Source organism: Emys orbicularis, chromosome 2 (assembly GCF_028017835.1).
Source record: "Emys orbicularis isolate rEmyOrb1 chromosome 2, rEmyOrb1.hap1, whole genome shotgun sequence".
In the NCBI taxonomy this organism is placed as follows: domain Eukaryota; kingdom Metazoa; phylum Chordata; order Testudines; family Emydidae; genus Emys; species Emys orbicularis.
The window spans coordinates 224,690,640-224,703,501 of NC_088684.1; the positions used below are offsets into that span (position 1 = coordinate 224,690,640).

The window sequence follows — 12,862 nt, forward strand, 5'->3', positions numbered from 1 at the left end:
TGTGCGGAAGTTGGGGACATACAGTACTCTAAATTAAATGCAACAAGGATTAATTCTTCCAGCATCTCAGCTGCAGCATTGATGCGGTTCAGGATTGTTACTGGGCTCTTTTGAGTCTGCAATATGCATGCATTATTCCCTTAACATCCATTTACCTCCTACTCCAGACTCCTCATCTCTATCAAAGTAGCATATAAGGCCTAAATCAACTGCTGCAGGTGCATCATTAGTATTGCTGAGCCCCCCCCCCCCCCCCCCCAAAATCCTACCAAGTACCGAATACTTTTGAATCTCGGCTATGACTACTTTACACAAAACCGCAAAGGTCTAAATAGGAAAAGAGAGTCAGGAAATACTTGTGGTTGAAATTAACCATTGTCATTGTTACATTTACAGCACTGGAGCAAACTTTAGTCATTGTGCTCTTTGTATCACTCCCCCAACCCCAAAATTGTTCTTTGTCAGCACCTCATATAAGTAATAAAACAGTTTATATTTCAATAGAATTTTAATAAATTAAAATATGTGTGCATATTTTCATATGTACACACAAACACATATTTAGAGTACTTGCTCATTTTTTCAGAATAAAAAAATTGCTACATAAATTAACTGAACACTATTTAGAAAGTAACCAGCTAACGTGCTTTCCAGTATGAGTGTCATTAACAGTCAGTTCAAATTACAGCCAAACAAATTATAATTCAGGGTCAGCCTGATTTTAAGTTGCCTTGCAGTAAAGTTTAATTGTATTCCTTACAAAATTATAAGACTCAATTCCTGAAAGCACTTTTCTGTATTTTTTATTTACTCTTGTTAATATGAGTTTCTTTGATTAGCTGACCTTTTCTGTTATCAACACTTGTCTCTTATCGCTGGCCCTAGGCAAATGACATATTTACCACTCTTCCACTCTGATAAGGGTAATCCTATGTTTAATTTGTTCAAGAACAAACACAGCATTTTTCATTTTTTAGAACATGTTTCTAGTTAATAACAAAAGTATAGGAAAGTGCAGATAAAAGCTACACTTTATTTAAAAATTATTTAAACAATTATCAGAATGTGATGAAAAATATTTTTCCAGTGAAAGTTTTATATTATGGGACTTGCTTACTAATGAGGCAAAATTTCTAGGATTCAAAGCATTTTTATTACCATAGTTAAACTTATATTTCTGTTTAAATCATGGTAACTAGAGAATACATCTTTAGTGAAATGTCTTTAGTTTCTTACGGTTATGGAAGAACTTTCAAGTAATAGGTTTTCTTTCATATCTTGCGACCTCAAATGTAGAAATATTTTGAAAGTAGCTAAGGGAAAATAAATAAAATATGTTGATTTTTTTTTATTGAGTTTAATTCTTTTTAATTGTAAAGATGTTAAACATTTGAACCCATATAGTTGCCAATCATTATTGATTTTTACAAGTCTTTTCTCAATGGTTTATTGGTTCAAGAACTAATGCCATACATATTCTGAGAAAAAGTTTTGCGGAGAGTCATAAATATGATAATCCACCAGGCACTTCTTTTAAGAACTTTTTTTTCTTTAATTCCCTCTGGATAAACAACATTGAAGGGAAAGCTACATTTATTCTTATGCAGCTTTGAACTCTTTGGAAAACAAAGATTTCAGACATAATTCTATAGCTAATGCTGCACTGAAGTGTCAAAGAGTGTGTTAAAAACATTTTGATAGATAGCCAAGTCATTTATCTTAATCAGTGTCAGAGCAGAGAAGCATCCTGCAGGCTCTTTAATGCAGAGTATAGGGGATGCGTACTGGTACTTGTAATTTCTTAGACTTGAAACTACAGTGTTAAAACACTGCCACTGTTTACCATCTATGTTTCTCAGCACTATGTCAAGATCAGATAACAAAACAGTAATTTTTAAAAAACTACATTACAGTATCTATGCTTCCTCCTCTACTACTCCGAGACTCTGACTGAATCTGAAGGTATGAAAATAATTGATGGCTAAACACAAGGGGAGTTCACAGTTAGTAGTTTTCTAGCAAAACAGCAACTTCTTATAGCAACAAAGTGAAGAAGAAAGGTGGCAGCAAGGTCAGTACAAAGAAATATTGCTTTTTCTTAGCAAGGGAAATATTAATGGAAGCCTAAAACTATCGCCTGATTTCAAGAACATCACCTACACTATGCAGTTTAAATTCTTTGTAAGGAATGTACAGAATACAATTTTAATTGTTTGGCTGCACTGTTGAAATGTACATCGAGAAAATATGCAATCAATTACCAAGTGTGATGGGAAATTATAGCAGGGAGGCAAAGGAAAGAAAACTACAACAGAGATTCTGTGTAATTTGTCCTTCATTGGACAGAGTTTAAAAAGTCGTGCTGTACTATATTATTGTTTTGCATTTTCCTGTTTGCTAAAAACCTGGTTGAAGGGTTGATATACTGTGTAAAAAGGTGGAAACATAAAACATATTTTAAATATTTTTTTCTGCAAAAGAAAATACTTACACAACCACATTTTGCATAAGAAAAAGTCCCTACAATCCCTATCGCAAATTAAAAGTAGTTGGGTTTTTTTTTAACTGCATGCAAATAATTTTTTTGAAATCTGGAAAAAATAATGGGACCTACATTGAGCACTGTGCCGGTGTTGCCAGTCTGTTTGTGCCAATCCACTGAAGCATGCTTTCAGAGCCTTCTCCTGGAGCATGCAAGAAGACGGACTTGCAGTGTAGAAATCCAGAATTTGACCAGGGCTCACTGCTAGAACATCCATACAGTCAAACATGATTCCCCCTCTGCAGAACGTCTGCAAAAGTGCTTTCCTCTAGGTGTGGAGGAAAATGGCATATAAAAGTACACCCAACTCCATCAAACTCTGCCCCTTTTTTGGCACGTAGGCTGTTCGTCTTTTTCCCAGACCAGAATCATGAATTATGACAGACAACACAGCTAAAAGCCTGTAATTGATCCAAATGATCATTTACCATTTTCCAGGCTGCTCAGCCAATCCAGCAAGATAGGGGGAAACAAGCAACATTCCAAGTTTTAGTTTCAATCAAATCATTCCAAAAATCCTTTAGAATCAGTCCTGCCTCATAGGTTGTTGCTGAAGATATGATCTTTTTCACATCACACACATCATCAAAGTCCCAGTAATAAAAGACCTTTGGTAGTAACTCTGGATCCCCCTCACCAGTGAATAGATCCTTCTGCCTCTGAACAGCTCACTTCCTACTATTTGTGTCACACAGAATGAAAGATTGAATTGCCTAATATATGCGAGTGAACTTTCCATGAACCCTTCCCAGGCTGCTAACCTTCAAATGACCCAAACCAGTCTGACATCACCAGCTCCCAGGATTCTCACACTGCTTAAAAACTCCCAGCAGCCCTGCAAAAGCGACAGGCAGAGAAGCAAGCAACTATTAGCCATTGCTTTTATACTTTCTTATCTTTAAATAATAAAATAAAAAAAAATAAAGAGGAAGATTAAATTGCAAAAAGGCTGCTTCTGGGTCCTGTCTGCACAACAACAAATCTTATATACATATCATCTTATTCTAGGTGTGTGGATTATTTTAAGTGCCAGTCTATTTCTTAAATTCCCTACACGGTCCCTACCTCCTCTGTGGAAAGAATCAGCAACACACAGACACAATTTGCCACTTTACAGGGACATGGCTACAGACACTAGCTTCTCATCTTGGGGAGACAGCTACTAAAGAACATCACAGATTATACACTCCTCCCTGTGCAAATCTGTGTTAATGTTTTGGCTGATATTTGTAACACAGTATCCCTGACAGTCTGGAGCTAAAACTCTCCATGCCAGCATCCACTTACTTGAGAATGTTGATAGGCCCATAACTAGGAGAGCATTAGGTGCTTCAATATCCACCCCACTTCCACCCCCTCCAGACATCCATGTAAATGTAATTAAACACAGCAAATGAATCATTACAGCCTGAATCCTGCAGACTACTCAGGCTGCTGAAAGAAGTGCAGAGAGCCAAAGTGATAGCATTTGGCACTCAGCATTTGCTCAGCACCAGCACAGAGAAGTTTCTATGTAAGGGGACCCGGTTCTGCAAGCAGCCAAGCAGATCCCAGAATCAGACTGTGACCCCTGTGTTCACACCCTACTAACTATTGCAGTGATCTTTGTACAAAGTATGCCTTGTAAGGTATCATTTGAAAACTCAAAATTTGCTGGTCAGTATTGTCCTGGTAAAATATGTGTGGCAACATTATATGTGGTTATAAGATTACCCTGTATGGTGTTATTAACACATGTTCCAAACCCCACAGCCCTGCCCAAACAGAAGTTGACAAACAGGTCCATCCTCAGCAAAGGAATGTGTGATCTGCTTGATTGGCATTTAAGCAGTAAACAGAGTAAGGGAAGACACAGGTGTGGTGCTGGAACAATTTGTATAGTGGGGGTGCTGAGAGCCATTTAACCAAACTGTAAACCCAGTATATAATGGAAGCCACTTCAAGCCAAGGAGTGCGGCAGCACCCCCCGTTCCAGCACCTATGGACACAGGAAGTTCGAACAGGTGAATAAAAACCAGCAGGGAACATCCTTCCACATAGACTCTTTAGCTCCTGGTTCTCAGCTGGAAATATTTTTCAAGAAGAGGACTGAAATTATTAAAAAAGGAGGGCCGAACACCCCAAGATACCTCTCTCTTTCTCTCCCTGCCCATTGCATTCACTGCACCTGAAGAGACAAGGCAAAGAGGCCTTGGACTCTGGGGGAAGGGTTGTGACCTACAGAGTTTGGTCAGTAAGACAGCTGAAAGCAAGGGGTGAGACCATGACTGAAAAAGCACCAAGCTCAGCTGTCTCACTGGTGGTTCAGTGCTGCTCTCTCTCAACTCTCATCTGCATCTCACAAAAGCAGTACACAAAATTCTGTATTTTTGTATAAATAGTCTCCTTCCTATACAATCTTGTGTATGGATCTGAATCCTGTCAGCTCTTTACCTGGATGGATTGCTATAGGTATTTTAATAATGAAAAGGAAAATGTAATATCAAGTTCTGAGACACTGTTTTCCCCCTTAAAAAAATAAAAAAAAGAGAAAAACTTTCAAAAGTGGCCTCTTATTTCAGGAGCTTGATCTGAGACACCTTGGATCATAGGTGTTGAGAACTTGCATCTTATATTGGCTTTGGGTTAGATTTTCTAAGGCACAAAGGGAAGAGAGGAGCCCAACTTTCATCAAGTTTCAATAGAAGTTGGGCACTTAATTTCCTTTCATGCCTTTTAATATCTCCCCCTTTAGGTCAATATTGCAGATACTCAGCATTTCTGAAAATCAGACCCGAGGTGTCTCAGACTGGGCACCCAAAACCAGAAAAACACAGAATTAGTGGACACCTTTTGAAAACTTCACCCATAACATCTGATGAACCTGGGAACATTGTGGGTGGGAAATGAACACAAGAAAAGACAAGAAATACTAAGGAGAGATTCACTTTGGGACCTGACCAACTTGCTTAATGGATGTGATGTTCTTTCTCTGCAGAAAGTCCTTTGATGCGTTAAAAGCTCTGTGACAATACCTGTAGATTGTGTTAACAAAACTTTCTGTAAAGATTCAAGAAGTTAAACAAAACAGCATTGTCCCTTGAAACTGATAGGTCTATACTGAAAACAAACCACTAAACGAAAAGCCCTGTTGTAATCTAGAAGCAAAATCCCTTTGAAGACACACCAACAAAAGCTTTTCTTAATTTCTTCCCCTCTCAGACAAAAGAGATTTAGCTGTCCCTACAGTAGACATAGTCTCACTTCATCGCCTATCCTGATAGAGGAATTATAGGGCTGGAATGCAACACTGGCATCCAGGGGCTTTTAGAGTCTGTCAGGGGAAACTTACCCCATGCTGAAATTGCTCCAGCTTAAGAAGTGGCTCAGTGACACTTACACTGTAATGTGAAAAGTATGCACAATGCAGACTTACCCAAGCACATTACAACAATTTTCAGCACAGCAAGCAGAGTTCTCACTATTAACAAGGAAAAAAGAGGTGGTGACATTTTACGAAAATCTGATTTTATCATGTGGCTATTGCTTTTTTGTTTTGTTTGTTTGTTCATTTGTGGTGGATAACAAAACTTCATTAAAAGACACTATTTTATAGCCATATAAAACCTGTTTTCTCATGATGAGAATTTAGGAACATCTAGTGTGTCATCATTAAGATGATTGGAAAGATACACACAGAACAAAACATCTTTTGCCAGTTTCCATGTTAGGAAGAAAGGGGGCTCTCTACAGCCCAGAGTTCTGGATATGGTGAACGTTTAGACCAAGAAGGTACCCTGATGAATTACAATGAACAAAATCATACTGACCAAACATGGTTATGTTTATTTTTTAACTGTTCTAATAAAATTATATTTAATATAAAACCTATTTGGGGTGCTTTTAATTGCAGATAAGTCATGGGCAACTTCTGAAAATAACTGCCAGTAATTCATGCTTAATTGCATATGAATGGAATAAGATGGCTTTTTCATACTATATCTAAATGGGCCAGGTAGTTCATCATGTTTTATTATGAATGATAGTTGTGCTAATGATTACAGTTATTACTGAACCATGTGTAATTAACGAATTCCTCAAATAATCTAACAGTTCAGCTCTATAGTATTTCTTCTCAGTTCTAGAATTTAATTAGTTTATTTATCTCTTCCAAAGTTTTGTTCCTCTGTAAATTGTACAATTTAGGCTCTTTTAAAAAACATAATACAAAGAAAATGTACCCTGATAACTTGGGAGAATTTTTGCAAAAAATAATATTCATATAGTGTATATCAGACAGCACTAACTACAACCATTTTGAATATACATTGAAGGCATAATTAATAAATTGGTTAATTCAAATGTAACAAAGCTTGAATTATTGACACACATTTTAAACTCTTATCCAGTTCTTGAAAGATTCAAGTGGAAAAGAACTCTCCAAAATTTTCCCATTAGATCATACAACAACAAAAAATTTGATTTCATGCCATCACCTTGATCTGTTTTTTCTCAATCTGTAGTGGCAAGAAACTTAACAATAAACATATTCTTATCCACAAATGAAATAAAAAGTTCAAGTTGGAAATCCATTTCTTTCAGCATTACTGTATATTTGTCAGTGTTACATAGCACATTTGAAACCCATAATCATAAAACAAAAATTTATAGCTAAGGTTTAGGGTCTACATCTGTTTCTCTGGTTTTTGTACAGCAATTACCCACTGGACAATTCAGAATGAAGCACCATGAATCATGTTCTGCACACATGTTTGTGCTGGTCACTTTTTGTAAAGAACAAGAGTCTGAGGATGCCATAATGTGCTTCACAGAGACTTGTCCAGAATTAGGTTGAATGCTGTGTGCTGTCTAAATAAAAAAGCTTTTACTAGCACCAACATATTATTGGCAGACTGTTACAGCCTTATGTGAAGGACAGAAAATGAACAAATGCACACACACACACAAAATCTTTAAAAGAAAGCATGTTGGCAGAAGCCTACCTTTTTACATGCATTTTACTATTAATCACATGTAACTCTCTCTTGAAACAGTTTTGACAGCAGAGTAAATGGTTACTAGTGAGTGATGTGTGTGTTTAAGCAGTAAAAGCAGAGACAAAGTGAGGTTTCTTCTACTCCCTAGGCAAGCGCTGACACTGAGCTTGCCGCCTCAACTCTGATACTCAGAGATTCCTTTGTGTCAGTTGCTGGGAGAATCACTGGCAGTTAAATCACTGCCATCACTCACACACAGAGGCTTTGATTTTTACCTCTTTATTCAGAATAGATGCTAATATGAAATATTACCTGCCTTTTCTTTTTTCTTTTTTTTAAGTTTAATGACATGGGGTTTAAAATCTGGCTACCCAAATCCCACTGTAGTTTACTGTATTTACTTGTTAATATTGTAGGATGTTTTCACATGCTTGAAGAGTAAGAATGATGTTAACGAATTAGGGAAAAGAAGGCTGAACCAGGGGAATGGCTGAATATTTAAAATATTAAGATACTATTGAAAGGATATGAAACACATAGCAGGACTCGCAGGAATCGGACTAGAACAATATTGAACCTACAGAGAGAATATCACAGTACAAATATTTTGACTGGCACAGGAGAGACAGCTTTGATAGATGTGAAGTACAACAAAAAAGCAGTCACAGTGGTGATTCTTGGTTGCTGTACTCCAGAACTCTCAGTGGCTTTAATGTGGATTTCCACATAACATGCAAGATCAGCTCCAGGGTTATGTTCCAGATACATTACTAGCAATAGTAAAAGGGGGAAAGTGGGTCTGGTTTCAGGTTCACCACCATAAAATGCTCATAAAATTTATAACCTAAAGGATATTACTATTAACACAATTACATACATATAAAGATATCCAAAACAATAATATCTGTGCATAATTTACATTTTAAAAATTGGGTAGTTGCACTTTATTCTCCTGCTGCCTGCGGCTTTAGGAATAGAGACGGTGGGTCGGATCCAAAGTCCACCTAGCCCAGTATCTTGTCTCTGGTGCTTCAAAGGAAGCTGTAAAAACCTAGAAGTGTTCAGAAGTGGGATAATGTGCTCCCCATAACAGGCCTTCTACTGATCTCTAATAGAGATTGGCTCAATATCCTTTACACAAATTTTGTCATTAACTATGATAATTGGATCTTCTTGATAGCCACATCAATTCCCAGTCCTTTTTTGAGTCCTGTTAAATTCTTGGCCTCAATCACTGAGAGGGATAATATATTATTGGCCTTTGAAACAGAGAGGGATAATACTTTTTAAAAAAAATTGTAATACTCATCTATATGGTAAATGTAAAAATAGACAAAAAATCTCCTTGAGGCCCAACAGGCGAGCTGTAGACTCCGGCAGAATTCAGTAGTGCTTGTGACATCACCAGCATAGCGCATGGACAGGGAGGAGGTGACCTGCAATTTTGAGGGACCCAAAAAGAAAAGATAGTACATATGAAATTAGCTACATACTGAATGGGCCTCTCCCTGCTTGCTGTTTGGGGGATCCAGAACACTGCAATTACTAAATGTCTTCCACTAAAAGCTATTGGCAAATAATTATTTTTTAAATGGATTGAGAACTGGTGTTTCAAGTTTTACCTATAAAGAGATTTTTACAGCTAGATTATAAATCTCCCCAAATAGATAATTTTAATGGAAATGCTGATGCAACCTTAGCTATGGAGTCATGAATGGCTCTGACATACTGTATTATATAATCTGGTGAGAATGTGGATTGGGAGATCTATAAAATGTAAGCAGAAGCAAGATAAAAAGGAATAGAAAAGCAAGTAGAAATATTGAACATTAAACTGCAGAGAATATTTCTGCTAAAGATAAGCACTCTTCATGCTTAATATGCTCACAGTTGGTTGAAGGTACAAGTGCACAATGATCCACTAAAAATAATAGTAGAGAAACCAAGAGGCTGTTTGAATAATTGTTTTGTTTCTGACTTTTCTAAGGAGGAAGAGGATGGAGACCTGCCTAAGAAAGGGATTACATTTCCTGGTACGATTGGGGAGGAGTAAGATAATGTGTATGGAGGAGGAAGATAATGTGTACAAAACAATAGACATAGCTGTGGAAAGACTGGACAATTTAAAATAGACAAAGTACCAGGTCCAGATAACATACAACCCCATCCGTTAAAGGAAATGAGGGCAGAAATTAGTGAGAACTAGTATATTTAGAAGTTCTCTGTTGACAGATCAGATTCCTGGGGACTGGATACACATAGCAGCATTGCTAAAACAAATGCCACAGTATTCAGCAAATGATTGTGAAATTCAGCCCTGTGCATAAGAACATAACAAGGGCTATCCTGACCTAACAAGTATTTTGAAAGTTTAAGAGGTAGTTAAGTGGTGTATAGACCTTGTGGTGGTCCTCTGCACAAGGGAGAATTTCACACAGATTTAGCTTAGAATTCATCGTGGACTGAACACAAGAAACAAATTTCAAGAAGATTGTGATGGTGGAAAACCTAATATAAAGGCAATGGGCCAGATTCTCAGCTGGTGTAAATTGGCATAGCTCCACTGACTTCAACAGATTTACACATGTATTTCTGACATGCACTTCTTTCTTAATTAGTTCACAGAGAAGAGTAGCGCTATATACTGTATCTCTTGCTAGGGAACAATGAAAAAGTTTTTTTAGCTGCAAATGGGCAAAAAAACAAAAACAAACGATCCATATAAGAGATAGTCAAGATGTGGTGGAATGGTTATAGTGTCCATTGGCTTGTTAAAGGTGATAAAAATCAGTTTAATGAGTAGTGACATTCTTCTGATTTATACTTGCTGAACAAAGAATGCCAAAGAAAAACCCCAGTGAACTGAAGTGAGAGCACTACAGTGACTGGGGAAAGGCATTGAGAACATATATTGGCCTCCGGTAAAGAATAAAAATTCACCAAAAGTTACCACACTTTGGTATCTGAGAAAGCTCAGTAATCCTCTCTATTTAATATAAGTAATGAAGATTCTTACTTTTAAATGGCAGCTAATATATTTTTAGTTAATTTTGGTTCTAAGTCAATGACAGAAAAGGTTGATTGCATCTTTCCCTCTTTAGAAATTACTATAACTACTGACAGATAATTAACTCGAATGTGGTCTTATAATTTTTGGCATATTACCCCAATAGCATAGCTTTTGTTACTAATTTATAGTAAATCAATCGCAGTTCTGTGGAAATCTGAAAGTTGAAATCTTTTTGTTCTACTCATTTTCTAAACAGACTGATTTTTTTTTTTAATTTCTGCAAAATTTACAAAAATTTGAAACATTGACATTTTGAAAAGATGTTTCAGTATTGAAGAAATCTCACCAGGTGACTAAACTAACCAAAGTAGATAATAAACTAAATATACTAATATGCTAATACAAAATATACTAGATAATGTAGTAAAAATGACTCACCTGAAAAAAACCCACAAAAAATGAAAAATGAGCAATGCAGGAAATGGGCCTCATGGAGCACTGTAGCGGGGTGGTGACCCACTCCAGCCCTGATAGGGTTGGAACCAGCCCTGGGAGAGGGCTGGCAGGCTGTGAAAGAAAGACCTGGGCTGGTTGGGGAAGCAGCCGCAGGTGGGCCACGCCCCAATCAGGGCCCAGCTGGCCCTATAAAGGCTGGGAGCCAGGAACAAGGACTCAGTCTCCCTCTGCCTGTAGAGGGAGAAGGGCCTGGCTGCAGGGAGCTAGAGACAGGGTACCTGGGTGGAGCAGGGCTGGGGAAAGGCAGAGGAGCTGGGGAGCTCCAGCCTGGAAAGCCCCAGGCTGCGGCCTAGCATTAGGCCAACAGGTACTGGGGGTTGCAGAGGGCAGCTCAGGGGTAGGCAAAGGCAGCAGGTCCAAACCCAACCGTGCCAGTGATGAGTAGCATATACTGCAGTCTGCCCCAGGGAGTGGGGCTAGATGGTGACTGGCAGTAGCCTTACACTGAGGCGAGGTGGGGTTAGTGGGTGGGGGTTCCCCTGGGTGGGGAGACCCAGAGTGTGGGGGTACTGCCAGGGGGCAGCAACCCAGAGAAAGGGGCACCGGGGTCCTGGGAGGGACACGGGGGCCAAGCGGTAGTGGATCACCGGCCTGCAGAGGGCGCTCCGGAGCTGGGATGAGCTAATTCCCATGGACAACCAGCAGGAGGCGCTGCAGGGGTGAGTCCACACGCTTACAAGCACATATGCCATAGGGCAGATAAATGACACAAGACAAATCATGTCAACAAGGTTCTCTCAGGCTTACATTTGTCACTCATTTATGTCCAAAGATCTTGAAAATTTTCAGAAACACTAAAATGGTTTTCTGAAAATTTGTTTTCAAAACAGGTAATTTTTTGATGGAACATTTTTTCATTTTGAAAGGTTTTGTTTGTGAAACCCATGTTCTCGCAATCAACAACAACAAAAGCATAGAATCAGCTAATTCCATTTAATAGGTTCTAGTCATTCTCTCTGCTGGAAAAATAAGTAGGAGGGGACTTCAGGGGAAGGAAATCTCAGTGAAAAACCCACTCAAAGAGATCTACCACCCATATCAACTTGTTAAGAGTCATCACTAGAGCAGGTTGAAATTTTTCCACAGTCGCAACCTGCCGGTGACTTTTACTAAAAATAACGGACAAAATCTTAACCTTACTGATGATGTGAAGCAGGATTCTTATAGTCTGCTCACCAAGCTAGCAGATGCTTTATGCCTGGTGAAAATAAGCTGTATAAGTCCAGAGAAGAGGAAATAACACAACAAGGTGAGTAGTCATTTTTTAATGTCCGTTGAGGGTACAAGAGAGACAAGTTAGGTGAGGTAATATCTTTTATTGGGGGATAACTTCTGTTGAGGGAAGGTATAAGCTTTTGAGCTATACAGAGCTCTTCTTCAGGAAGGAAATGAGAATGTCTGAGCTAAATACAAGTTGGGACAGATTGTTACGCAAAAGGGATAATGTATATTGTAGGTGGTCACTTGAAATTAAGTGGGCAATTGAGGGTTAAAAACTGTTATGCCTAAGGGGTTTGAAGTGGGCAATTAAGGGTAGCAGGCAGTGTGGTGTGTTACTAATTGTTGTAATGAGCCATAAAACCAGTGTCTCTGTTGAGTCCATGATTTTTCGTGTCTAGTAGAGTTATTAATTTAAGTTCCCAAGCTTGCCTTTGGAAGGTGTTATGCAAATTTCCATTGACAGGGAGGACTGAACAGTCAGATATGAAATGATAATTTTGTAAAAAATGTTCACCCACAGGTCATATAGTGTTTTTGTCTTTTATAATTTTTCAGTGTGAGTTAATTTGAGAGTATAGTGATTATCTGGTTTCAACC

General features: G+C 38.2%; 1 protein-coding gene across 3 annotated transcripts in view; it reads right to left on the minus strand.

The window, feature by feature from the left end:
• The window catches only part of RARB (retinoic acid receptor beta), a 287,775-nt gene that overhangs the window by 133,092 nt on the left and 141,821 nt on the right, over nucleotides 1–12,862 (minus strand). For 2 of the 3 annotated variants that reach the window (XM_065397922.1, XM_065397921.1), the window contains exon 1: nucleotides 2,615–2,771. The exons of the other annotated variant lie outside the window; for it this stretch is intronic. In XM_065397922.1, the coding sequence (XP_065253994.1) occupies nucleotides 2,615–2,771 (157 nt within the window). Of the gene's footprint in view, nucleotides 1–2,614; nucleotides 2,772–12,862 lie in introns of those variants that run through there. 3 annotated transcript variants of the gene reach the window in all.